At 38.9% G+C, this 26,799-nt stretch overlaps 1 protein-coding gene across 4 annotated transcripts; it reads left to right on the top strand.

The window, feature by feature from the left end:
- The first annotated feature begins 9,043 nt into the window (after positions 1-9,043).
- On the top strand, positions 9,044-19,652 carry LOC108714437 (uncharacterized protein C1orf53). 4 transcript variants are annotated; one of them, XM_041590592.1, is made up of 5 exons: positions 9,285-9,428; positions 9,876-9,970; positions 12,496-12,597; positions 12,718-12,848; positions 19,042-19,652. In XM_041590592.1, the coding sequence occupies exons 1-5, from the start codon at positions 9,422-9,424 to the stop codon at positions 19,118-19,120; spliced, it is 414 nt and encodes a 137-aa protein (XP_041446526.1). In that variant the 5' UTR covers positions 9,285-9,421; the 3' UTR covers positions 19,121-19,652. The 4 variants fall into 4 exon arrangements, with proteins under 4 accessions (XP_041446525.1, XP_018114152.1, XP_041446527.1 ...); XM_041590591.1 differs by lacking the exon at positions 9,876-9,970 and having other exon boundaries at positions 9,044-9,428; positions 19,042-19,281; XM_041590593.1 differs by lacking the exon at positions 12,718-12,848 and having other exon boundaries at positions 9,126-9,428; positions 19,042-19,281.
- The last annotated feature ends 7,147 nt before the right edge of the window (positions 19,653-26,799 follow it).

Genomic DNA, 26,799 nt, shown 5'->3' on the forward strand with positions numbered 1-26,799 from the left:
AAAGGGTACAGTTTGTCAAAGAGTTTGAACAATATTATTTCCAGGTGGGAGATTCATTGACTGTGACATCTGCTTTTGGCCATTGGATGTGTTCTGTACCTTCTGGGGACTGTCCCTTGAAGCAAGCTGGGGGCAGAGTATTGACAGATTAATCCTCTCTCTCTGAAAGACAACAGAACTGCATCTAAACAGAGAAAGAAAGTACTTGTTATAGCATGCGTAGAATATCTCTTACATGTATACATCTCAAGTTGTGTAAAAAGGAGAAGGACTATCAGGAACAAAAAAGAGAATTAATTAAAGATTTCTAATTGGATGGGAATATAAGCACTATGTATCTACTTATATCAAATATTTGCAAATAATAGACAATCCCAGGCATACAATAGGAAAAAACACCATGCTAATTATACTCCAAGTATAAGATAATACACAGTGCTTTTAATTAGAAACCAGCTATATAAACAAAATATAACATCTTATATGCCTGATACTGCATACAATCTATTGGGCAAACTAAATGGCAAAATGGCAGTTGCAGGTAGCAGAAAGGGTTGCGGCTATACCTGTTACAGGTTGGGTTCCATTTCATAGTTCTGCGGTTTTCTGGAAAACGGATATTTTTGTAATTTGGATCATACCTTAAGGGGCAGATTTTTCAAAGATCGAGGTGAATTTTCGAATGAAAAAAGCTATTTTTTGTGTACTTTGACTAGGGAATAGTCCAAATTCGATTTGAATTTGAAAAAAATTAAAAAATTTGAATATCGAAATTCATTATGTACTGTCTCTTAAAAAATTCAACTTCGACCATACTCCATCTCAATTGGTGGACTTTGAAAAATTGACCGTTTTTGGGGAAAAACTTCAAATCGAATTTGATCGAATGCGCTATTCCTTTCGATTCGGAATATTCTAATTCGGCCAAATACAGACCTATTAAATCGAAAACGGACCTATTCGACCAAAAAAAACCTTCAACTTCATTTCGGTTGGTCTTTTTGAATTCGAATTTCGAAGTTTTTTTCGATCCTTGATAAATATGCCCCTAATTCTACAAGAAAATCATCAAGTACATTGTACTGTAGTACTGTATTATTATTTTTAAAAATCTGGATCATTTGGATTAAATGGAGTCTATGGGAGACAGCCTTTCTGTAATTCTCAGCTTTTTGGATAATGGGTTTCTGGATAAAGGATCCCATACAGGCCCAGATTTGTGGCAAGGTCACAAAGGCCCTGAACAAGGGCATGCCGCCCAGCCAAGAATAGAAGCGCACTGCGTGTGCTTGCAGGGTATGTGCACGTGGGTGGGTTGGCGCTAGGACTCAGCGGCTGGTGCATACGCTCGCAGGGGGGGATGCACGCATTTACGTGAAGAGATGAAATCCGCCCCTGATCCCATACCTGTATAAGCCTTATCTGTTCTATTCAGTCTGTTCATCCATGAATGCTATCATGGATGATCAGTGTGACTCTGAAATGACTTCAGGCATTTCTGTCTCACCTTCATAATGAAATTCCTATAAAATGTGAGCTGGTGGTCAGTAACAGAATGTCCTAATTTAATCTGATTTGGCTGATTCAAGCATCTCTCATTTATAACAGATGCATTACATTGAGCCAAATTGACATAGTCACCTAAGAGGCATGTAAACCCAAAAATAAAATTTGCCTTCCTAGCAAATATCATTCTAAGCCACATTCAGATATACATTTGTTAAAACACTGTGATTGGTTTCAAACCAAAGGGGCAGACAGATACTGCTCTCAAAAAATTACTTACAATTAACTTTATTTGGGAAGGTTGCTTAGAATTATATTTTCTTTGTAAGAAAAAAAATATTTTTGGGTTTATATCCCCTTTAAGAGCTCCATTTATAATTAGTATAACAGATCATTGAAAATGAATGCACCCTTTATGTAGTGCTACAGTTCAGAATGTTGTTTCTTGGTTTTCCACTGCTCTACCCAGAATTCCTTGAGGTATTTTATTTGGTTTTTAGGTGGAGTTTATGCTTCACTAGCTCTGAATGGGTGAGCTGGAAAGGTTTCTGTGCTGGATAATGCATTACTAGATTATATAAATACATCACATCACAACGGATTATAAATATATATCCTTGTTAAAACAATTCAGGGTAAATATGCGGACAGATTAAAACTGCAACAATGCATTATACAAATGGCACAGGACGAATGTTTAATTATTGTAAAAACACAAGTCCCATTTCCTAATGCCTATCCATAAATTTGATTTTTCTATGTACCCATCTATCTAATTTTTATCCATAATTTTGTTTTTTCTAGCCAGTCCATCTGTTTGTCTGTCGAGATGTGTATAGGCAGTTGTCGTCTTGCAACTGGGGGAATATCATAATTACGATGCTGATTATTAAAGAAAAAATGAACAGTCTGCTTCCAAAAAATGCCACATCTTAGTCATTATAGCCAAATACTGAACTCAAGGGGGAACAGAGAAAGAGTTAAAAGACGTGTTTGGGTGTTTGTGGAAGCAAACGAGAACGGAACTAAACATTTGAACTTTTTTTTTGTGTTTTGTGGGCATTTGCAGTGTAAGAGGCCAACTATTTATAAAGTAGTTTTTTTTTTTGTATTGCTGCAATTGAGCTAATGTAGTTTACTGCATTCACACCGACTGTTGTTAGTGTGCCACTGCCTGACTCCGATCCTCCATTTATATTCAATTTCTGATTGCACCGTGTATATCTGTACACAAGTAGACAAACTATATTTCCATAGTGTTATAGAATTATATGCTCCACCATGATGTGTCCATTGTGTTAATTAACTAAGAGCCCAGGATGAAGAGAAGCTTGTAACATAACCAGAGAGTAGACCCATTTCTGTGCCTCTCTGCCACCATAAAGAAACTGAGTGATTTTTCTCATCTGGAGCATTAGGATCCTGACAGAACTCTCTGCTACTGGGGGGTGGTACTGAAATAGAAGAATCTGAAATATTTATCTTGTGTGTGTGTAGGCTTTGCCACAGCAAGTTTTACTTCCCACATGATGCATACCAGTTTCCTGCTCCCTTAACTCTGAAATGGTTTTAAAATAAAAGTGCAAAAAAAAATGACTGAATATGCAAATTACTGCACACACAAACAGGCAGCAATGTACTTACCAAACAAACTGCCTACTACTGAAAAGTGCCCACTGCTTTTAACCAGAACACATAATGGGGCCGATTCACTAAGTGTCGAATATCGAGGGTTAATTAACCCTCGATATTCGACTAGGAATTAAAATCCTTCCACTTCGAATATCGAAGTCGAAGGATTTAGCGCAGATAGTTCGATCGAACGATCGAAGGATAATTCCTTCGATCGAACGATTAAATCCTTCGAATCGAACGATTCGAAGGATTTAAATCCAACGATCAAAGGAATATCCTTCGATCAAAAAAAGTTAGCCAAGCCTATGGGGACCTTCCCCATAGGCTAACATTGACTTCGGTAGCTTTTAGATGGCGAACTAGGGGGTCAAAGTTTCTTTTAAAGAGACAGTACTTCGACTATCGAATGGTCGAATAGTCGAATGATTTTTAGTTGGAATCCTTCAATTCGAAGTCGTAGTCGCAGGTCAAAGTAGCCCATTCGATGGTCGAAGTAGCCCAAAAAAAACTTTGAAATTCGAAGTTTTTTACCTTCGAATCCTTCACTCGAAGTTAGTGAATCGGCCCCATAAGGTCAGTGCTCAACTCCAAATACATTTACTATGCATTACAAATATTGTGGCTTTCATTGTCTAGAGCAGGGCTTGTCCAACTGGAGGCCCATGTGGGCAAGAAGTAGAATTCCAGCCCTTGAGCATGCAAAATGAAACATGATCAGCCCACTACATGTTGGACAGCACTGATCTAGAATGTTCTTGATTTTAAAGAAACTGCGCCTCTTAAATCACAGGGCCCAAATCAGTAGAATAGACACCAGTTAGTCTGAGACGTGGGCGCATGTGTTTTATGCCTACACCATTGATAGTAGACTGTTCAATAAATGGTTGCCTTGGAAAACTGCACTTATGTTACCAGATGAGCCTGAATGTGTTACATTTGCGATCAGTATTTGCAGAGGCTCTTATTCACATTAGTGCTGATTGCTTATAGTAGGGATTGACATAGTAAAAATGTTACTGGGCTTTGAAGGGAAAAATACTTATATTTCTCAATTTTAAACTGCGGCTGTTAGTAGATATTTATCTGTGTATACAGTATTTCACTTCCTTACTTACACATAGGGTGTGAGCACATTCATATGAAAGCAGTTCTGAGGAACTGTTCAAAAGGAAGTATTTTTTTTATGAATCCTCAATAATATTTTTATTTTTAGTTTCCTTAATGGGATGTAAACTATTGAAAAAGCTCTCCTACTACGCCACCTAGCATTCCAAAGTTAATGGACCAGACTTAATTCCAGTTATAAGAGGATTCTTCAATGAGAATCCTGTTTACTAGTACATTACTAAGTAATGTACAGATTGCCAGTTTGGGCCTGCTTGTCAATGCCCCCCCCCCATGGATGTTTACCAAGTGTGGTCAAGTCTTCTATGGAAACATTCATTTAAAGGGGTTGTTCACCTTCCATCACTTTTTTCAGTTCAGTTCCAGATAATTCACCAGAAATAATGATTTTTTAAAAAGACTTCTATTTTCCATTTGTGACTGTTTTCTAATATTAAATAATATTAATTTTTCTAATATTAAAGTTTAAAGCATAATTTTTCGCCTTTTTATGTCTTTCTAGTGCAGCTATAGGAAGAGGGGCACCAAATTGATACATTAGTTGATACTTTTGTTATCTTTGTCCCTGAGCAGAAGCCCTGAGTTGATAATAGTTGTTAATATTCCACAGATGAAGCTGAGAAATGTATCAACTAATGTAGCAAATTGTACCAGATCAGAATCTGCATGGATTACTGAGCACCAGAAACCCAAGAGACGGGAACATTAAACTTTAAACTTCAAATTTGGAGAAAAAATAAAAAATGGAAAGCAGCTAAAAAAAAGTCTTTATTTCTGATTTTCTGAAAACAAATGACCATTCTCACATTGCTATTCAGGCCCTCTCCTAATTATATTCCAGTCTTTTATTCAAATCAATTAATGGTTGCTAGGGTAATTTGGACCCTGGAAACCAGATTGCTGAAATTGCAAACTGGAGAGCTGCTGAATAAAAAGTAAATAACTAAAAAAACACAAATAAAAAACTGAACCAATTGCTAACTGTCTCAGAATATCACTCTCTACATCTTACTGAAAGTAAACTCAAAAGGTGAACAACCCCTTTAAAGATGATCTGAGAGGAAGAGGTAAGGCAGACACATATACCTGCAGTACCAACAGTAAGGAACTATTTAGATTGAAAAAAGACCAAACAAACCCCAGTGCACATATATACAGATACTAATACAGACCTATCTATTCACTCACATAAACTAAATATACCAATACCTAAACTAACTGGACGAAGATCTGAAGATCAAATTAGCCTTATATAGTACACTTGTTTAAGAAATCATCCAATCCCCTCTTAAAGGAGAACCAAAGCCTTGCTACTAAAATCCCCTACCCTACTACCCTACATAGACCCCCTCCCTGCTCCTGTCCAGCCTAGGTGGTAACTTTGCTCAATGCCTCTAACTCTTTACTTACCCCTCGGTGCAGATTCAGGGCATCAGAGTTCACGGCAGCCATCTTCTTCTCTTCGGGAATAGATCGGCATATCGACACATGCGCAGTTGGAGAAATTTTCTGTTTTGCGCATGCGCAAAAGTCACGGAAATTGCAGAAGCACTGGAAGAAGACCCGGAGATTACCGAAGTGGCTGAAGATGGCATCTGTAAACTCCGCTGGACAGAATTTGCACCGAGGGGTAATTAAAGAGTTAGGGGCATTTAGCAAAGGTACCACCTAGGCTGGGAGGAAGCAGGGAGGGGGTCTATGTAGGGTAGGGGATTATGCAGTAAGATATTTGTGTTGGCATCATTCTCTGTATGGCTGCAAATGTTCTTTATTGCAGTGTTTAGGGTGTCTTACAATATCTACCCCTGCCCTGTATAATTGCTGCTATCAATTTGTAGAGATATTATGGTAAGGGAAATGAGTGTAAACTCCTCTTTTTTGGGGAACAACTTTACTAATATCTCTATTAATAAAGATAAAACCTGATCAAGTAGTAGGAACTGAGAGAGAGCAATCAAAGCAGAGCTTACTACTGTGTTTATTCACACTACTCTCAGACATGGAAGTACCCATGTTAAGAAAATCTGCTAAGAAAATCTATATATTATTATAAAAAAAAAGATAAATAATAAATTATTATTGCTTATATTTGCTGCACTCCTGGCTCTGAATCCTAGAACAATGCAGCAGAAGTCAGCTAATTATAAGGCCCTGAATAAAAAGTACATCAGGGATAACAGGTGATTTCTTCCTGGTAATGATAATGGGATGTTCTCTCATTTTCTATTGATCCCCTTTATGTTCCACGAGCCACACACACTTTCTAGTCACGGTGATGACAAGCACGGCCGCCATCAGGGGGGCACAGGGGGTACAAGTGTACCAGGCCCGGGCCTGAAGGGGGGCCCGGCACTGCTGAACTTTTCAAAAGAGCCGGACCCCCCTTGACACTGCCAAAGCCGTGCCATCTCCTTCCACAGTCCCGAACAGGTGAAATGCAGAGGTGCCGAAAAAGCTGAACAGCCAAAGGCCGGAAGCAACAAAAAGACCCGAAGCCACGAAAATAGCTGAAGCTGAAGTCCCGAATCGACAAAAAGACCTGAAGTCACGAGAACAGACAAAATTGAAGTCCTGAAGCACCATAAAGACCTGAAGTCATGGAATCAGCTGAAATTGAAGTCCTGAATCAGCGAAAAGATCTGAAGTCACAAAAACAGCTGAAATTGAAGTCCTGAAGCAGCGAAAAGACCCAAAGTTACGGAAGGAGGCGAAGTTGAAGTCCTGAGGCAACTAGTTCAATTCCTCTGAACACCGATTTGTGTTTTTTTTATTTTTTTTAATCCCCTGGCCAACAATGTATTATTTTAATACTCTATAAGTCCAATGTTTTTTTTAAAAATATATTCTTTGGGGCCCCAATTTATTTTAACTTGTAAGGGGGGCCCAATGTTTTTTTTAAAAATATTCTTTAGGGCCCCAATTTTTTTAACTTGAAAGGGGGGCCTTGGTGCCAATGTTTTTTTAAAAAATGTTCTTTGGAGCCCCAATTTTTTTTAACTTGTAAAGGGGGCCCTGGTGCAAATGTTTTTTTTAAACTTGTAAGGGGGGACCTGGCACCAATGCTTTTTAAGAAAAACTTTTATGGGGGGCCCTGGTGCCAATTTATTTTTTTTAACTTATACGGGGCCCCAATTGCTTTTTATAACTTGTGTGTGTGGGAGGGTTACCTTTTTTAGCGCTGATTTCTGTGTGGTCTTTTAACTGTGATGTGAAGTAGGCGGATCTGGGACGGGGCTTGGGGTGGGGCTTGGGGTGGGGATTGGGCCCAGAAAATTTTGTTGTACGGGCTCCATGATTTCTAACGGCGGCCCTGATGGCAAGTGATCTGCCCAAAAAAACAGTGGCATTTTAATCACTGTGTCACCTTAGTGAGAAATTAGATGCCCCAGTATCCAATTACGCTTGTTGCACTCCATGAAGAGGACCCTGTTGGAAAGCACTTCCATACTCATTTAGGAGCACTAGGGTATTCTGGGGCAGATTTTCTATAATAGTCTGAAAGCACCCTAATGAAGGTTAAAGTGGTGATTCACCTTTAAAACTTTTAGTATGTTATAGAATGGCTAATTCTAAATGACTTTTCAACTGACCTTCCTTTTTTTATAGTTTTTGAATTATTTGCCTTCTTCTACTCTTTACAGTTTTTAAATAGGGGTCACTGGCCCCCATCTATAAAACAAATGCTCCAAATGTATTGTTATTACTTATTCACATTCCAGTCACTCATTCAAATCAGTGTATGGTCGCTAGGGTAATCTGAACCCTAGCAACCAGATTGCTGCTAAATAAAAAGCTAAATAACTCAAAAACCACAAAGAGAAAACAGGCCCGGACTGGCAATCGGTGGGTTCTGGCAAATTCTAGAGGGGCTGCTAAAAGGTGCCATAGAAAGTAAGTATTTGGTGGGCCTCTGTGTGGGCTGATTGGGCCTCTGTGTACCTGAAATTCCAGGACCTATTTTGACTCTCAAAACACAGAATATAACTCTCTACATGGTACTAAAAGTTAACGTAAAGGGGAACAATTGAACCCCTTTAAAGGGGAAGGAAAGGCTAAAATTAAGTAAGCTTTATCAGAAAAGTCTATATAAATACACCAGTAAACCCTCAAAGTAATGCTGCTCTGAGTCCTCTGTCAAAAGAAACACAGCATTTCTTTCCTTCTATTGTGCACTCATGGGCTTCTGTATCAGACTTCCTGTTTTCAGCATAACCTCCAGGGCTAGGGCTTGCGCATGCTCAGTTTGCTCCTCCTCCCCTCCCTGCTGTAATCTGAGCCCAGAGCTATGAGTGAGCAGGGAGAGACTCAGGCAGGAAGTGATGTCACATCAAGCTAATATGGCAGCTGCTATCCTAAACAAACAGAGAGAGCATCTAGAGCTTTTACTCAGATATGGTAAAGCATTCTGCAGAATAAATATAGTGTTATAGCTTGCACTATTGTGGCTAATATATTGGCAATAAACTGCCTTAGTAGCTTTCCTTCTCCTAAGTAAAGCTCACCCCAATTTCGTCAGACACGGGCAGTATTGGACAGAAGTGTTATTGGGGTGTGTGGACAGGGTGTCACTGGGTATATGGGCCAAACATTCCCAATAAAAGGATCTGCCAGGCTGTCCTCTCTGAGAGAAAGAGTTGTGTGGAAACTGCAAAAAGAAGTACCAGTACATGTTTTCAAAAAGGCATTACATATATAACTAGATATATTAATACATTTGAAAAACTGTCTCCCGCTATTATTTAGCTAATTTTCCGCTATTGTGTATCAGAGTTCTGCCGTCTTTACGGTATTAGTGTTGCAGACAGTGAGTGTGGAGTCAGGAAGTGTCTCTAATGTGAGACATGAGCTGTAATATTTTACGTGTCTGGCCCCGAGGCCCGCTGTGCCTACAGACCCGTCAATATCAAGGTTTTGTCTCAACATCGCCGCCCTCCCCTCTTCTGAGGCGCCGCCTCCAGCCCATGGACTTAAGCAGCCGGTGGAACGGAATAACGCTGAGCTCGGTAGTGCGTGGTGACCAGAATAGGTCGGGGCCTGGCAAGGACAGGCAGCAAGAAAGTCCGGGGACTGAGGCGAAGGGACAGGAAGTACAGGCCGCGCCGAGGCCCGAGCTGGATTGTGCTGCCATGAGAATAGTGACAGTCCATGAGCAGGCATGCAAAGTGAGCCTCTGTGCTTCTACAGCTAATTGTGTCCTTTGTAATAATAACTAGTCTATGGCAAATCTTACATTATGCCTGAGATCACACATGTTGTACATATTATGGTATATACTTAGGGTTGCTATATATTTATCTTTTTTCCCTATTAATAATATTAATATCAACAATCATTTGCATACCTCCCAACATTTTGGAAGTAAAAAGAGGGACAACATTTTTTTTTCCGCATGTAGCTCAGCAATTTTTTGACCACACCCCCTAATGACCATGTTTGTTTTACAAAATTTGGCAGGTTATGAAAGTTTGAAAATATTTCTTCTTATCTAAACTGTGTTTTTGTGTCTCAAAATTGTTACAAAGTATCTTATTTGCACCTGTTAGCTGTTCTGGGCTCTCTGCTAAAAGCCAATTAAGTGAGAAACTTTGTTTCTTTTTCTGGCTGTTCAGTGCAGAGAAAAGAGGGACTTTCCAGTACAAATGAGGGACTGCAGGTTGAGCTGTCAAAAGAGGGACTGTCCCTCCGAAAAAGGGACAGTTGGGAGGTATGTATTTGTAGCGGCCAGGTGGCAATCCTATATATACAGAAATGATGTCTGATACCAATGTTATGACTAGGGAAAAGAGATAAATATATAGGAAGGCCGGGTGGCAACCCTATATAGTACACAAAAGCCATGAATATCCTGTAAATTATATCCTTATAAATGGTGAGTTCTGATGTCATTTCTGTCACATGACTGTATTATAATAAATAAAATATCCCCAGTTGCAAAATATGAGGATATTAGAAGTTACCTCGGAATTCCATGAACCTTCGGCCTCGTGTTTTTATATGGTCATGAAACTCCTCGGTAACTTATAATATCCTTATATTTTACAAGAGGGGGTACTTTATTCACTATATATACTCCAAACAGAGGTAACAATACCCGGCAGTGCTTTTGCTAGAGGGGCCACTGGAAGATGCCACAAACTATTTGACTATTTATTGTGCCTGTCGGGATCTGTTTGAGCCTCTGTGTAGTTGGACTGCCTGAGAATAAAAAAAACTAGATCCACACTTATTTTCAGGTGTTTTGTCTCTGGCATTGTAGGTGTAGAGCAGTAGGAATAGGGATGCCACCTGGCCGGTAAAAATGATGGCTGATCCCAATGTTATTTATAGGGAAAAAAAGATAAATATATAGGAAGGCCGGTATTTTTTTTCCAGAAAAGGTGGCAACCCTAAGTAGGAATGAAGTGGACCAATCACTTTTCACTTAAAAAAAATTAATAACTGTGGCCACATGACTTAACACAGTATTAGAAATGATTTTCAGGGGCTGGGCCCCTTCACATTTGCACTTCTGTATCTCCATGATGATTGCCCTGCTGACATCGCATGGGAAGATCTTATTTATGATCAAACAAGCAGACCTTTAGCCAATTTGACCATCCACATAGTGGACCCAATCAGGCTGATCTCATCCTTTGGATCTCAAACCAACATAATGTTAAAGGAGAACTAAAGGTTAAAATACTAGGCGATTCTAAAATAGGGTAACCCTGTCCCTAGTGGTGCAAATTGATAACCTGTGGGAGCAGTGCATAAATATTGCCTTGTCCCAAGTACATTTTTCTATGGAGCCATACTTCCATGTTTGATCCACTTACTAAGTAAGCCCAGTTCTGCTCTAGGTATAGTACATGCTTTTAGTGCGTTGCACACACGCTGGCCCAGGGCAAACCCAGTGCTGTCTTTAGGGCACACTGCTGTCAGGGTTCCAAGAGATAGAGAAGTGATTCATGGGACAAAATTGGTGTAAATGTAGTGAATTGAGCATGGTTATGCATGTGTAGGCCACATTTTTATTAAGTGGGGCTCCATTATACTTTTTGGCATTGCACTTCACTCGGGGGTGGCAGGTTAAGACCCTGCTAACATTATGGGGTCCCATAAATTCTGATAGCAGCTCTGGGTGATGGTTAGCATTACTTTTAACTTGTCGTTTTCATTTAACATTTAAGTTTTCGATATTTTAATCAACCTGCAGGAAGAATGTGATGGCCCAAAACCGCCTGACCTGTGTGTCCAGCGAGTTTTTGGGACGGCTTATACGACACTGATGTATTGTTTCATTATACATTAGTACATTCGTATTAATATACTATGGATATTGGCTGGATTGAAGATCAGGCAGGTTCCAAAGTTTGTGTCTCCGTTCATAATACAGTTGAACCCCAAGTATAAAATATTTGGTTTCACCATAAATATTCATAGAATGTTTATTTTGATTTGAATGTACATTTTTGAGATTCCCTATTTTCTTTTATGTTTACTTCTGAAAGCAGAGGGGGTTAAGGGGTCTAAGAGGAAAGCAATATCCTTGAATTGTATTCGTGCTGTAATGCCAGACAGTCTTCATTACTTAACCATTAGGTTGCATTATACAGTTTGCTGTCGCAGGCTCTATAGGCCTGTTCTGCTTGTTTGAGTAGAAATATAGAATATGGAAAAGTAATTTGATCTTTGTTTGAAAACCATGTTTATTGTCTTAAGCAATTTTACAGCATGCAGTGAGTGTCAGTTCCCATGAACAGGCGCCTCATAGATTTTAAGTTGACCATGGGCACCCCAATTAATGTGGCATGTGGAATGGATAATTTGCTTTGTAGAGAAATTGTTGGAGCATAATGAATTGATTATATTTAAATTCCAGTGATGTATGTTTTGCTTTCAACACTGAAATTTTGATGCTAAGCAGAGACTGAGCGGGCGATATCCTTTGTTGGATCTGTATGTGAGAAGAATGTGACAGAGAAAAGAGTAGCTGCAGTGACACAAGCAGGCAGCATCCACAGTCTAATGAGATCACAAATTATATTTTCTTAAATCCTCTGACTCTAGCTAGGATTGAAAGGGAAAACAAAGCAAGGTTTTACTTAGGAACGGTTTACTCTCTCTAGATTTATTGTCTACTCTTCTCATGATTTAATCCATGTTTATTTGTAAAAAAACCAAAAAACTGTTTTTTTTCATGTTCACATATGTCTTATAGTCTTTAGTAACATTATGTCTGTTTCCCAGGCAGGTCAAGAAACGTATGTTGATCCGCAGACTGGATATTTGGTATTTACCGAAATTGTTCACGTGAGAAGAGGCAAATGCTGCGGCAGTGGATGTAGGCATGTAAGTATTTCCATAAATATATAAGAATATATCCTGCTCTTGTGCAAATACTGTGTGTGAATTGTCAGGGTGTGCTTCCTACATGTCTACAAATGTCTACACTGCCTGTTTCATTTCTAGAATGGAGGCATTAAGTACAGTGGTTACGGTTGCCACCTTTTCCGGAAAAAAATACCTGCCTTCCTATATATTTGGGATCAACCATCATTTCACCAGCCAGGTGGCAACCCTAAGTGCAGTGTATCTACAGTGTAAGTTGTGCTTTTCATCTACCAGTGGTACAAGAGTCGGTGCTCCCTCTGTGGGCTTTAACATTTACATCCATAAATTAGCCCTTTTGTTTTGTGGAGTAGCATATTTGTTGTGATTTATCCATTTCTTTCTTAACAAGATGCCAAAAATACATTTATAGTAAGGGTCGCACAAGAGAATAATGACCTAGCAGTTATCAACTATACTGTAGGGCCAGCTTTCTAGTTTTATTGGGCCCATCTACCTTATGTTTCCTGGCATCATTACTGAGGTACAGATCTGTAACATATTGCTCTGTTAGCAATTAATGATGGGCGGATTTCTCCCGTTTCGCTTCGCCTAAAAATTTGCGAATTTCACACAAAATTAGCGAAACGTGAATTTTGACACCAGCTGCAAAATATTTTTGACACCAGTGACAATTCCGTTGCCGGCGACAATTCGAACTCTGCCGACAATTCTGACGCACATTAAGTCAATGGGCACCGAGAATTGTCGCCGGCGTCTGAATTGTCTTGGGCGTCAAAAATATTTTGATGCCAGCGAATTTTCACTGGCCAATTTAGGCCTTCAGGCCTTTTATCAAGCTTGAGCTTGATAAAAGGCCTGAAGGCCTGAAACGTCGCAGACCAGGCTGTTTGCCATAAAATGTACCAATAAAGGCATTTTAAATTAATTGGTGCTGTACGAAAACTTATTTTTTAGGGACAGGCTTGAGTAGGCAGATAAAGGCATTTAAATTGATTGGTGCTGTACGAAAACTTCTTTTTTGGATCAATGGTGGAGGATGGACCACTGATGGTACGTGCACCTTATATTGCTTTTATACTGAGGAATCCAGCTGACTCAAGCAAATAAGTACTCAAGCCTGTCCCTACCATGCCATCTTCAAGCAATGCTTAGCAATCGGCCTGAGTATAAAATTAGTTTTGATTTATGAGGATACGGGGGCATTGGGGTAGCAGAATGGAAATACTGGAAAAGCAAAACTGTAAAAATACAAAGCAGTTAAAAAGAGAGAAGAAAAGTAGATGAGGAAAACATAAAAAGAGAAGGGAAGGCAGAGGAGAGGAGATTGGTGGAGAGAAATAGTAAAACTGGATTAAAATTTTGTGGAAAGAAAGCAAATAAGTGAAGAGGAAAGATGGAAGAGAACAAATAGTGTAGATGGGAAAAGGGAAAGTAAAATAGGAGGGGGTAATAATATTTTAAATAAAGTAAAACATAAGGTAATGTGTCTATATTCCAGTGCATATAATGTGCTTGGGGTGCAGTGCCCACTACCATGCTGATTTATATGGAGGGACCAGATCCATGTGACTTTGATTATGAGAAAGCAGCAACCCTTCTAAAAAGAAACAAATAAGTGATGCTTAAATTAAATTCACAAGTACTGGAAGGTTTACAATTTTATGGGGAGAACACTGCAAAGTTACATCTGAACAGTGACTTTATTCAAAATAATTACACAGTGCCTATTAAGTTGCCTGGATGTTATGTTTAAGTCAACTGGCCAGTCTTTATTGGTGACCACTAAAATATTGGAGCTATTCTGTCTTGTAGTCTTAGGACCACACAACAAACTTCACATGGAACATCTTCTCTGGATTTAGGAGACTTGGAGCTAACATATTTCTGGCTAGAATGTTGCAAGTATACCATGTTCTTTGCTTTGTTCAAGAAAGCCAGCTGCTGTCAGTGAATAGATTCATGTAGGTAAGCATACACACTGCGATGGAGTTATCCCTGGAGAATATGGAGAGACCAATTATGGAATATTCATCAGATGTATTTGTTATGCAGCAAAATACTTAGGCTATGACATCTAACACTCTCATTTTTATGAGACACTACAACATCTCTTTTGTGTTGGGAACTAGCTTTAGTTAATGCTATATTAAAGGAATATTGACAGGTTCCAAGTTTTAACAGGGACTTATAAGTATGACGACCCCCCTGCCTCCTATCCAGCCCTCTGCTACTCACCTGCCTAGAGACCCAATACAGGTATGGGACCATTTATCCAGAATGCTCGGGACCTGGGTTTTCCGGATAACGGATCTTTCTGTAATTTGCATCTTCGTACCTTAAGTCTACTAGAAAATCATATAAACATTAAATAAACTCAATAGGCTGGTTTTGCTCCCAATAAGGATTAGTTATATCTTAGTTTGGATCAAGTACAAGACAATCTTTTATTATTACAGAGAAAAAGGAAATCATTTTGAATTTGAATTATTAGGATAAAATGGCATCTATGGGAAACAGGCTTTCTGTAATTCGGAGCTTTCTCTGAAGCCCAGGAAGTTAGCTAGTTATATAGTTAGTAAAATAGGGTTGAAAAAAGACAAAGTCCATCAAGTTCAACCCCTCCAAATGAAAACCCAGCATCCATACATACACCCCTCTCTACTTTCACATAAATTATATATACCCATATCGATACTTACTATAGAGTTTAGTATCACAATAGCCTTTGATATTATGTCAAAAAATCATCCAAGCCATTCTTAAAGGCATTAACTGAATCCGCCATCACAACATCACCAGGCAGTGCATTCCACAACCTCACTGTCCTGACTGTGAAGAACCACCTACGTTGCTTCAAATGAAAGTTCTTATCTTCTAGTCTAAAGGGGTGGCCTCTGGTACAGTGATCCACTTTATGGGTAAAAAGGTCCCCTGCTATTTGTCTATAATGTCCTCTAATGTACTTGTAAAGTGTAATCATGTCCCCTTTTCCAGAGAAAACCCCAACCTTGACAGTCTACCCTCATAATTTAAGTCTTCCATCCTTCTTACCAGTTTAAGTTGTAACTGACCTACAGATTGTGGCAGGACAAAGTGTTGAAAGGCTGAAGGAACATTGAAATGGTGTCCCAACCTACTGTTGATTTGGCCTGTTCCAATGTCAGTTACAAATACCCTGTGCTTGAAGCTGACACATGCATGTAGAAGAAGGCTGGAGTGCACAGACATGGCGAACCCAGGGCTGCCATCAGAAATCACAGCCCCCCTTGCCACCACCCCTCACTCACCCATCAGTAAGAATGCCGCACAAGACACAAGCATTAAAACATTAAGTGCCCCCCCTACAACTGGAGGAGAGGTTCAAACTTCACCCATCCACTGCTCATTCAGCTTTACCGGGACTTATACTTCACTGGCAAATCAGAGCACAGGAAGCAAGATGCAGGCGGCGGAGCTTGGCACCGGACCCGGCTATTCCATTTAGTGCAGCATGGCTGCCCCCCCCCTTAAATCCCCAAACCATCCGGGCCGGGACAGCAATACCCCCTTTTCCCCCTGATGGCGGCCCTGGGGGCACCTTTCAAATGTGCAATTAGTGCTAGGCCATAAATATCTATTCCTAGCAGTAGATTACATGTGTGACTGATACTTCACTTGTGGCTTCCAGGTCTTTCAGGCTGTATCTTATGATGTGATCTGCAGAATCATTTCTGATGCCTGCATGCTGAGTGTTCTTATTCTTTTATTACAGCTATATGAAAAATTTTGGGAACCCCTCTCAGCCTGCATAATAATTTACTCCACTTTCAACAAAAAAAGATTTTTAGTGAAGTAGAATTCAGTTGTATTAAATTAAATCAAATGTGAAAAACTGGCTGTGCCAAAATTTGGGTAATTTTGCCAATTTGAATGCATGTTACTGCTCAATACCGATTACTGGCAACACCAAATTGGTTGGATTTGTTTGTTAAGCCTTGAACTTCATAGGCAGGTGTGTCCAAACATGAGAAAAGTTATTTAAGGTGGCCAATTGCAAGTTGTGCTTCTGTTTGACTCTCCTCTGAAGAGTGACAGCATGTGATCCTCAAAGCAACGCTCAAAAGAACTGAAAACAAAGATTGTTCAGTATCATGGTTTAGGGGGAAGCTACAAATAACTATCTCCGAGGTTTAAACTGTCAGTTTCAACTGTAAGGAATGTAATCAGGAAATGGAAGGCCACAGGCACAGTTGCTGTAAAACCCAGGTCTGGCAGGCCAAGAAAAATACAGAAGCGGCATATGCAGAGGATTGTGAAACATCACCTCCAAAGACCTGCAAGAACATCTTGCTGCAAATGGTGTATCTGTACATCGTCCTACAATTCAATGTTATTTGCACAAAGTATCACAGGGTGATGAGAAAAAAGCCCTTTCTGCACTCAGACCACAAACACGCTTGTTGTATGCAAAAGCTCATTTAGACAAGCCACAGTCATTTTGGAACAAAGTGCTTTGGATTGAAGAAACAAAAATTGAGTTAGTTTGTCATAACAAAAGTGCTTTGCATGGCGGAAGAAGAACACCGCATTCCAAGAAAAACACCTGCTACCTACTGTCAAATTTGGTGGAGGTTCCATCATGCTGTGGGGCTGTGTGGCTAGTTCAGGGACTGGGGCCCTTGTTAAAGTCGAATCAGATAAATTCAACCCAATATCAACAAATTATTTAGGATAATGTTCAAGCATCAGTCACAAAGTTTAAGTTACACAGGGGTTGGATATTCCAACAATACAATGACCCTAAACACACATCGAAATCTACAAAGGCATTTATGCAGAGGGAGAAATACAATATTCTGAAATGGCCATCGCAGTCCCCCGACTTGAATATCATGGAAAATCTATGGGATGATTTGCTCGGCAGCCATCAAATTTAACTGTACTGGAGAGACTTTCTAAGGACGAATGGTCAAAAATACCGCCATCCAGATTCCAGACACTCATCAAAGGCTATAGGAGGCATCTAGAGGCTGTTACGTTTGCAAAAGGAGGCTCAACTAAGTATTGATGTAATATCTCTGTTGGAGTGCCCAAATGTATGCACCTGTCTAATTTCTGTTAATCCAATAAACTTTGTCACTGCTGAAATACTACTGTTTCCATGTTATATATTAAAAGGAAGTTGCTACTTTGAAAGCTCAGCCAATGGTTAATAAAACTCCAAATAATTAAGAGATGTTCCTAAACTTTTTCATATGACTGTATCTAGAGCTTCCCCAATGCTCAGCTCAACAAAGGTGTGGTTCCTGCAGCAGTGGCAAATAAAATTCACCCTCAAAGGGCAGACAGAGTTTAGGCAGAGGCCACATTCCTCAGCTATAACTAGTTATTTTCTGGAACTGAAACAACTGTTCAAGAGCTTTATAAATGTCTACAAAACGCGTCTTTCCTTCTACTTGATGGTGGAGCACTGCAGTAGATACTTTTATCAAACCATGACACAGTCCTTTAACGTATGTCTTGAACAATGTCTAATCATAGATGGTAGCTTGACATACTACTTTCTTCAACTCGGCCCTGGCGCGTTGGTACTCGCGCCAGGGTATTTTTGTAGACAATTGCAAAAACAAGGATAGTCTGAGGTTGTGTTCTGACCCATTTAAAGGTTGTCAAGAGTTGTTGACTGATGTTTTTATCACTGTCCTTAGATCATCTAATGCCACGGGTCATGCGGAACAGTATAGTTCATTCTGCCCTATCAAAAGCCTATCTTGGGCTGGAAATGATCTGTCAAGTAGCAACCTGGAAACCACTTCATACCTTTCAAAGTCTTTCATACAGTTTCCTATGAAATAATTTCATTTGTATTTGAGAGGAGTACACATAATTACATTTTCTTTTAATGCACTGTGCATAATTGTTTCCTGTGGCACCATCCATCCTACACACAAATAATTATGCAAAACCTATTTTAGGTGGTACTTAAACACTTAACACAATCTACCATGTGCTTGTATTTTCTGGGGGCGTTCTATGAATTCGACAAATCACTTGTGTAAGTCACACTCTTGTATAGCTTTGTGACATCCTGAATCATTTCTAAGAACTTGGCCACAATGAAGCCAATTGCTTCCTCTAGATTCAGCAACAAAGCAAGGTGTGTGAACAATCCTTCAACTGATGACAATCCTTTTCCATGTTGAATCATTGTACACTTTCCTTATTACAATAACAATGCAATTCCACCTTTTTAGCTTCTAAATGATCTGTTTTTCATGATAGCAGAGTGCAAAGGTGTGAAAATATAATGGCTGCGATGTTACATAGGCTTCAGAAAGAATTGTCAATTGTCCCATTTCCTTTTAACAGAACATTTTTGAGTGGGGAACAGAATGTGAGTCTTCATTGTTGTACCGCAAAGTAATATACAATATTAAAATCATGTATTTTTCTCTCTTTCAGTGTCCATATGGCCAGGAGAATGTTAAAGACTCATCAAAAAGAAAGCAATTTAATTCATTTTATTATACGTGACAGCTGAATTCAATCGTTCCACTAATGTTTTCATTAATTGTACAGATTTTAAAATATAGTACTGCAAAGGAATGGTATTTAGCCCAGCTAACGATCCTGTGCTCTTAGTAAATATTCTTAAGTAATGAATCCAACGTTCATTCTAATAAACATCAAATGGGTAGCAAATGTTCCTGGTCATTAATGTGTGTGTACAATGTTACTAGGTCCAATTAGTACAGCACTGTTGTACTCATGTTTTAATTTGAAATCCAATTTCTGGTATTTTTTATTGTGTATTTCTCTTTTTAAATGTTTCATTTTCTATGCTTTGTTTTTTTTCTAGAATTTTAAATGAAAACTAAAATTGGTTATCTGTCAAGAACAGCGAGAAACCCTCTCTTTATTTTGAAGTTGCTGGTGTTCTGTGTTCACACACGCATTTAACGATGATAAAGAGAAGAACATTAGAAACTGTATAACTAGAACATTCTTTGCTCATTACCTTGCTCTTTTATGTTGTTGATATCCACAGCAGTTTGAATACATGTTGTAAAGTGTTTTTTGTCTGCTCGTATATAAGCTGGGGAGTGGCTCAGTCATTTTTGCTGCAGTGTTTTAGTTCTAATATGCAAGACTATGATTTTAAATTATTCAATGCAAAATACATTGCATTATACACAAATCTTAAATAATGGCATTGAGTGCAGTATAATAATTCATTATAGATTGCTGTGCTGCTTGTAGACCCAGCTTCAACTGATGAAAGAGATACTACAGAGTGTTCCAAAGAGCATACCCAGGGCGAGTATAAGATGTATGCTGGCCCAATATAAAAGGTGAACAAGGGATGTCTAAAAAAAAAAAAAACATGACACCCCCCAGCAATTATAACTTACATTCTCCTTAAATCTTTCAGGTGAAAAATCAGAATTAACTACATCATTAAAATATGTTTTGGGTGTCACATAGGGGCAAATTCACTACAGGGTGAATTTTTGCCAGCGAACGATCCGCTACACTTCGCCAGGCTAAAATTCTTTACCACTACTGTACGATAATTCACTAAAATGCGAAATTGCGTCTCAGCAGCCGAACGCTGGCAAAGTTCAACTAGCATTAATTCGTCAGCGCAAGCGTTCATATCAATCTTTTGCTAGTAGCTTTGTTAATACACAACAACCTTACTCTTAGGTCAATTTGAATAGGGCTTGAAGTGGCCACTTATTATTACACATATCCAAGGAAGCAAGATAAAGACAAAAGAGATCCTCTAATGCCCTAGACATGAGCCCACCCTAAGACAAATGTGGCATGCCTCTCAAATAGTTGGAAAAAAATGTTAACACAAAAATCTTTAATAGTCAGGACTTTGAAGGCAATCCCCTTTAAAATATGAAAAAACAGCATGCAGGATATGATGTCACTGACATAAGATTGAGGAGGATGTAGCTTCATCTTAACAGTTTGCCAGGTCTAAGGTGGTGAAGGAAACTCTGGTGAAAGAGGTAACGTGAATTTGCGGAGTAACGTTAGTCGTCTGAGCAAAGATTCGCCTGGCGAAAGGGCGCGAAACTGTGCTAGCGACGGTCTCTTTCTCCAGCAAATTTTGTCCTCTACGCCTGTCGATATCCCTGCGGATGAGAGTTCTGGTGAATTTTGCTAGCGGATGCCACTTCTCCATTTAGAAAGACTGCCCCTTTGTCTTGTTTCCAAAACCATATTAAATGAAAACTATACCCCCAAAATGAACACAAGCACCAGATAGTTTATATCAAATTAATTGGCATATTAAAGAATCTTACCAAACTGGTCTATATATTTACTGTACTTTTACATCCCTTGCCTTGAGCCACCATTTTGTTATGGTCTGTGTGCTGCCTCAGAGATCACCTGACCAGAAATACTACAACTCTAACTGTAACAGGAAGAAGTGTACGATCCCAAGGCGCAGCCCTTATTTTTGAAATTGCCAATTTTCTATTTATGATTGCCCAATGGCACATACAACTAAAAAAGTATATTATTATGAAAATGGTTTATTAACATGAAGCAGGGTTTAACATCTGAGCTGTTTATTCAATATATTTTTATAGAGACCTTTATTGTTTGGGGGATATAGTTTTCCTTTAATGACCAGTCATCCACCCTTCCTTATATCTCACCTACTCATGTCTCTCCCTGAAATCACTGTACTGGCAGACACATTCGTTTCAAGAAAGGGTCGGATGGCATTTTAGAATTTGAGAACATACAAGGTTACTGAAATAATTCTAAGAACAAAGTTGTTCCAGGGACGGGTGCGATTGCCATCTTGGAAGTCAGAAAGCAATCTTCCCTCCCCCTGTGGCAAATTAATGGGGTGTAAGTGGGGTTTTTAGCTTTCCTCTGGATCAACCAGCAGATATGCAGCTTTCATTTACACCCAAAAGGTTGAGCTTTATACAGTAGATGTCTTTTTTCTAACTAAGTAGCTGATATTTGTATTTATATGAGAAGTTTGATTTTTGACAAAACACAATGATTAATATTGATGTTGAAAAAGTTACAGCCACTTTTTCTGTCAGCGTAAGCATCTATTTTACATTCTACTTGTGTGCCTATTTTCACTCTTCCAGCTTCTAGCTGTCTGTATTGCGGAGGCCTAGGCATGATCAATCGTCCTTATCTAAATCACTTGGTATTTTTGCTTTACAACCCAGCAACCTCAGGAGATAACAAAAGGGGAACTATTACCATGCACTGTTTTTTGCATCTTGTATTAATCTTATATAGAGTGGAATATATAGCTAAGCAGGGCACCGTAGTTTTCTTGGAGACAAACGATCAGTTTTTAGAGTTCTGGGGACTTGGGTTTTTTTTGTGCTTCTATTTATTTTCTTCTCCATTATTCCCGTATAAACAATTCATCAGGTTGCAGGGTTGACTTCTAGCGCAACAAAAGGCTTTCAGACAAATGACAAGCGGCGATAACATTTTCACAATCAAGAAGCTGCTGTCATTACAATACATACTCCACTAAGCAGCAGTAGATGTTCCCAAATCTATTTCACAAATAGTCTTTATTTTATTACATTTTTTTCTTATTTTTATTTTTTTACTTTGGGACTTACCAAACATTGTTGTTTTATTTAAAAGGCACCATTATTTTTAGAAGACAGATGTCTCATATCATTGCAGCCAGAGATGGTGGATTGATGAAAAAGATATATTGAAACTGAGCTTTTAATGGCCTTATGCATAGAGCAGTCGCTGTCAGTGGGATGGAATGAATGAGTATTAAAATGGCAGATCTCTTCTTCCTGCTCCTCAGGAATGGATCAGTCCATCTTTGAGAACTGCACTGTCATGGAGCGCAAGACCCTACAGAGGATAGTGAAGACAGCAGAGAAGATCATAGGTGTCTCTCGTTCTTCCATCACGGACATTTACACCACTCGCTGCATCCATAAAGCCACCAGCATTGTGGCTGATCCAACACACCTCTCACACTCACTGTTCATACTCCGGCCATCTGGAAAAAGGTATCGAAGCATTAGGGCCCTCACTACCAGACTGTGTAACAGTTTCTTCCCCCAAGCCATAAGGCTCCTGAATACTCAGGGACCGGACAGATCTCTCTCACACACACACTCCATCTGACCTTACTATATACCACAACGTTACACGGCTACTGTACGCCATTGTATAAATAAATAGCCATTGGATCCAATTGATCTCTATGAGCACATCTGCACTTTATCATGTTCTTTATCATGTTCTTACTACTGTCATATCACAATGATACACCCATCATGTCTGATGTTTAGCATTATTTACTTATATTACATCTGCTGAGTATGCACTGTCTTGTCCTGTCCCTGCACTATACTGCCCTGTCTTGCAGGAGTTGCATATTTTTGCACTTGCACTTTTTGTCTGTTGTCCGGTACATTTATGTTGTGTGTAGCACCATGGTCCTAGAGGAACGTTGTTTCATTTCACTGTGTACTGTACAAACGTATATGGATGAAATGACAATAAACTCACTCTTGACAGTCCTTTACATTAGGAGGGCAATAGTCACTACAGAGGTCTCACATTTATAGCTAGGGTGCACAGTTCAAATGATTGCAGCTTACGTATCTTGGAAACCCAAAGACTCACTGAAGGACCCGGCCAACACTGCCCACTAGCAACTACCCCTCCTTCTCTTGCCTCCTACTCATAACCACCTCCTGTTCACTGCCCTACAAACAAACCTGTAGCACAGACACAGAGCAAACGGCCCTACATTGGCTACAGTGTGCTATCAGAATTTTAGATCTAAGGCCAAGAGCCAATGCAGTTCTTTGAGGACTGGAGAGAAAAATTTACTGCAACAATATTCATTTATTTAGCAGAGATTTCATTTTGAATGAGGCTTTAAATTGAGATTATTTTTGATGAAGTCAGTTCCTTACTCTGACATAGGAGCAATTCTATATGGTATGGGAACGGTTATCTGGAATTCCGTTATCCAGAAAGCACCAAATTAAGGGAAGGTCCATTTTTATCAAATAATTAAAAATGTTAAAATATATTTCTTTTTTCTCTGTAATAATAAATCAGTACTTTGTATTTAATCCCAATTTAAATATAAATAATATTTATTTGAGGCAAAACAATCCTATTGGGTTTCTTTAATGTTTAAAAGATTTTTAGTAGACTTAGTGCAGATTTATTAAGGGTCGAATTGAAAATTTGAATTTTTTAGTTTTCTTATGGTCAGAACTGTCAGATTCGACTAGGGAGTTATTCAAATTTGATTCGAGTTTTTTTAAAAATTCGATTTTTGAGATTTATCATACTCTGTGCCTTTTAGAACTCGAATTTGACTATTCGCCACCTAAAACCTGTCGAATTGCTGTTTAGGAGACGTCCAGGGATCAATTTTGAGGTGCAGCCTTCCTGACATTCAAATTCAATTTGAGTTTTTAGGTCGATTCCATTCATCCTAGTTTAAAAACAGTGATTTTTTTAAATAAATTTCGATTTGTCAAATTTCGAATTTATGGGAGTTTTTAAAAACTCACATGAAATCGAAATTCAACCTTTGATAAATGTGCCTCCTAGGGGCAGCAGATTTATCAGATGTCGAGGTGAATTTTCAAATTTAAAAAAATTAGAATTCCAAGCCATTTTTGTGTACCTTGGCTTGGAAATAGTCCAAATTCAATTCGAAAAACGGACCTATTCGGCCAAAAAACATCATTTCGGTTGGTCTTTTTGAATTCAAATTTCGAAGTTTTTCAAATTCGAAATTCGACCCTTGATAAATATGCCCCTTAAAGTACAGAAATCCAAATTATAGAAAGACCCCTGTTCTGGATAACAGGTCCCATACATGTAGCTAAATGCATACCAATATATTTTCTATACTTCTATGTCCTCTGAAAAATTAGTATAACTTTCTTCTATATGGGACTTTGATTTATTAACATTCAAATTTTCGCTGTGATTCAAAGTGTTTTGAGTTAAAAGTCACAGATTCAAATTAAGAGTTTTAAAACCACAAATCTTAGAGATTTATTAAGAGGAAAAAAATCTAAAAGCTGGCGAGTTCATGTAGAAGTCACTGGAAGTTGCCCTAGACAAAATTGAACCGATTTTCTTCAATTTGCATTTTTTTTAACTTGTAAAGTCACACACTTCGTTGTACGTTCGTGTTTTTTCCACAATTTTATTTAATCATGAGGATTTTATGAGGATTTTGTTTTTTTTAATTTGTTTTTTATTGGAAATCCAGCATATATAAACAAGTTACTTCACTGTAAAAACACAGTCTTGTTATTCAAAATTGCATATAAACATATATCCAATAAAGTATTAATTTATACAAAAATGCTTACATTCTCATTTCTTCAACGCACTTAATACATGAATGTTTGCAGTAGTGAGATATGTTGGGTGAGCTCTAAGATCTATTAAGATGGGGTGGAAGTATTCACACTTCTACAACTACCACCACAACTAAATCAATAAATGCTGGAGATTCATTTTCTTTTTTAAGCCAATGATAACTAAACTATTAAAATGATTAACTAGAGTTGAACATGCCCTTTTTTGTGTGTCTTAAATGTATTGAGTGTAGGATATCCATAGTCGCCCATAGGTTGGTGAATCCTGGGAGGCAGCTGTTGTCTTTGTCATGTTGGAGTCATTGTTGCTAAGATTAATGGGTTAGTGCCTCGTAGGATATGAGGATTTTTTAATAAATAAGCAAACATTCAAGTTTATTCGAAGTAAGAAAAAAACCTCTACAATTACACAGATTTGAAATTTTAATAAATAGGCCTCTATGTATCAAGAAGATTGCTGTCAGGCCTCACCTGTCCAGAGTCCAGATGTGAGGAGACGAGGTCCAGCAGGAGTATCACAAGATGTAGCAGACAATAGTAATCAGATGGAGTAGGCAGAAGAATAGTCGAGAGGCAGGCCGGGGTCGGTGCAGGCAGAGTTCAGTCGTAATCGGGAAGCAGGCCGAGGTCGAATGCAGGCAGAGTTCAGTCGTAACGGATAAACAGGCTGGGGTCAAATGCAGGCGGAGTTCAGTCGAAAGTCGATAGCCATAGCCAAATCAAAACCAGAATCAAGAAGTCAAAGTTTCCAAAACGTTCAGGAGCAGGTTAAATTATCAACAAGCACAGAGCCTTTCCCTGAGCGTCCTTTTAAAGGGGTATTTTGGCGCCAAACGTAATGACGCCTGCGTCCTGCGTCATCACGCCGCACACGTTCACGTTAGCGGGCGTTTTTGCGCCCGCGTCCATTTCGGCGCGCGTCGCGCAAAGACGCACATGCGTTTGCGCCGCCGTCCATCTTGGCGTGCGCGCTCATGCGCAATGAGTCCTCACAATTGCTTTAAATACATATTAAACATCAATAAACTCTTCTTTTGAGCCTCCTCACACCAACAAAAAGTTATCATATAGGAATCTACTTCATGGCTTAGCATGGAGGAGATGCATGACTATTTTTCTGTGAAATATTTCCTCAAATGTTAAAAACAAAGCTGCATACACAATGTAAAAAAGATCTGTATGCCTAAACTCATTGTGTGTCTACAATATGTGCTGCATTGTTAATAGTGGCTAAAGTATAACCACTGATGAGTATTCATGTTTGCAGAATATCTATGGAGTATGTAGGTAACAGACAAAATAAATATGTTAGAAGATAATCAATGTACACAAACAAATTTGCCATAAAGCTACCTATGTATGTCTAAATATGTAAACTCTCTATTGGGGAATGTTTATGTTATATTGTATAATTCTTTCAATCTAAACACTTCTGTTAAATAATACATAGGCACTTTCCCTCTGGTTCTGATTTTTATGCAGGAGGAGAAGTGCAGCACATGCAGCACACTACAACGACACCCCCCTCTGCTTCCTCCAAAATGATCTTCTGCTCCTCCTGTAATAGTTCCCTTTGTCTTGAGACAAGTTCTCCTCCCAAGTTTGCCACTTGAATAACGATATCGTTACTATTACGGGATCTCTTTAGTGGCTGCCTTTCTCTTTCAGCAAAATTGTCATTATATTGGTGAATCTAAACGCAGTTGTCTGAGCTCCCTTCCTAATGCTCCGGAAATACCTGCTATAAGAAGTCTAATATAGTTAGTCATGTTAGAGGCAGATCTTTTTTTAAGGGTGAAAACTGTATCAGGTCTCTAAGAATATCATA

The sequence above is a fragment of the Xenopus laevis genome, chromosome 4L (assembly GCF_017654675.1).
Source record: "Xenopus laevis strain J_2021 chromosome 4L, Xenopus_laevis_v10.1, whole genome shotgun sequence".
NCBI lineage: Eukaryota > Metazoa > Chordata > Amphibia > Anura > Pipidae > Xenopus > Xenopus laevis.

What these genes read in the sequence shown, in the direction of transcription:
- LOC108714437 (XM_041590591.1), top strand. Translation starts at nt 9,108, where the DNA reads ATGAGCTGTAATATTTTACGTGTCTGGCCCCGAGGCCCGCTGTGCCTA. An exon ending in TCCATGAGCAGGCATGCAAA is followed by an intron (nt 9,429 to 12,495) that starts GTGAGCCTCTGT and finishes TCTGTTTCCCAG; the next exon opens with GCAGGTCAAGAAACGTATGT. An exon ending in GCGGCAGTGGATGTAGGCAT is followed by an intron (nt 12,598 to 12,717) that starts GTAAGTATTTCC and finishes TTTCATTTCTAG; the next exon opens with AATGGAGGCATTAAGTACAG.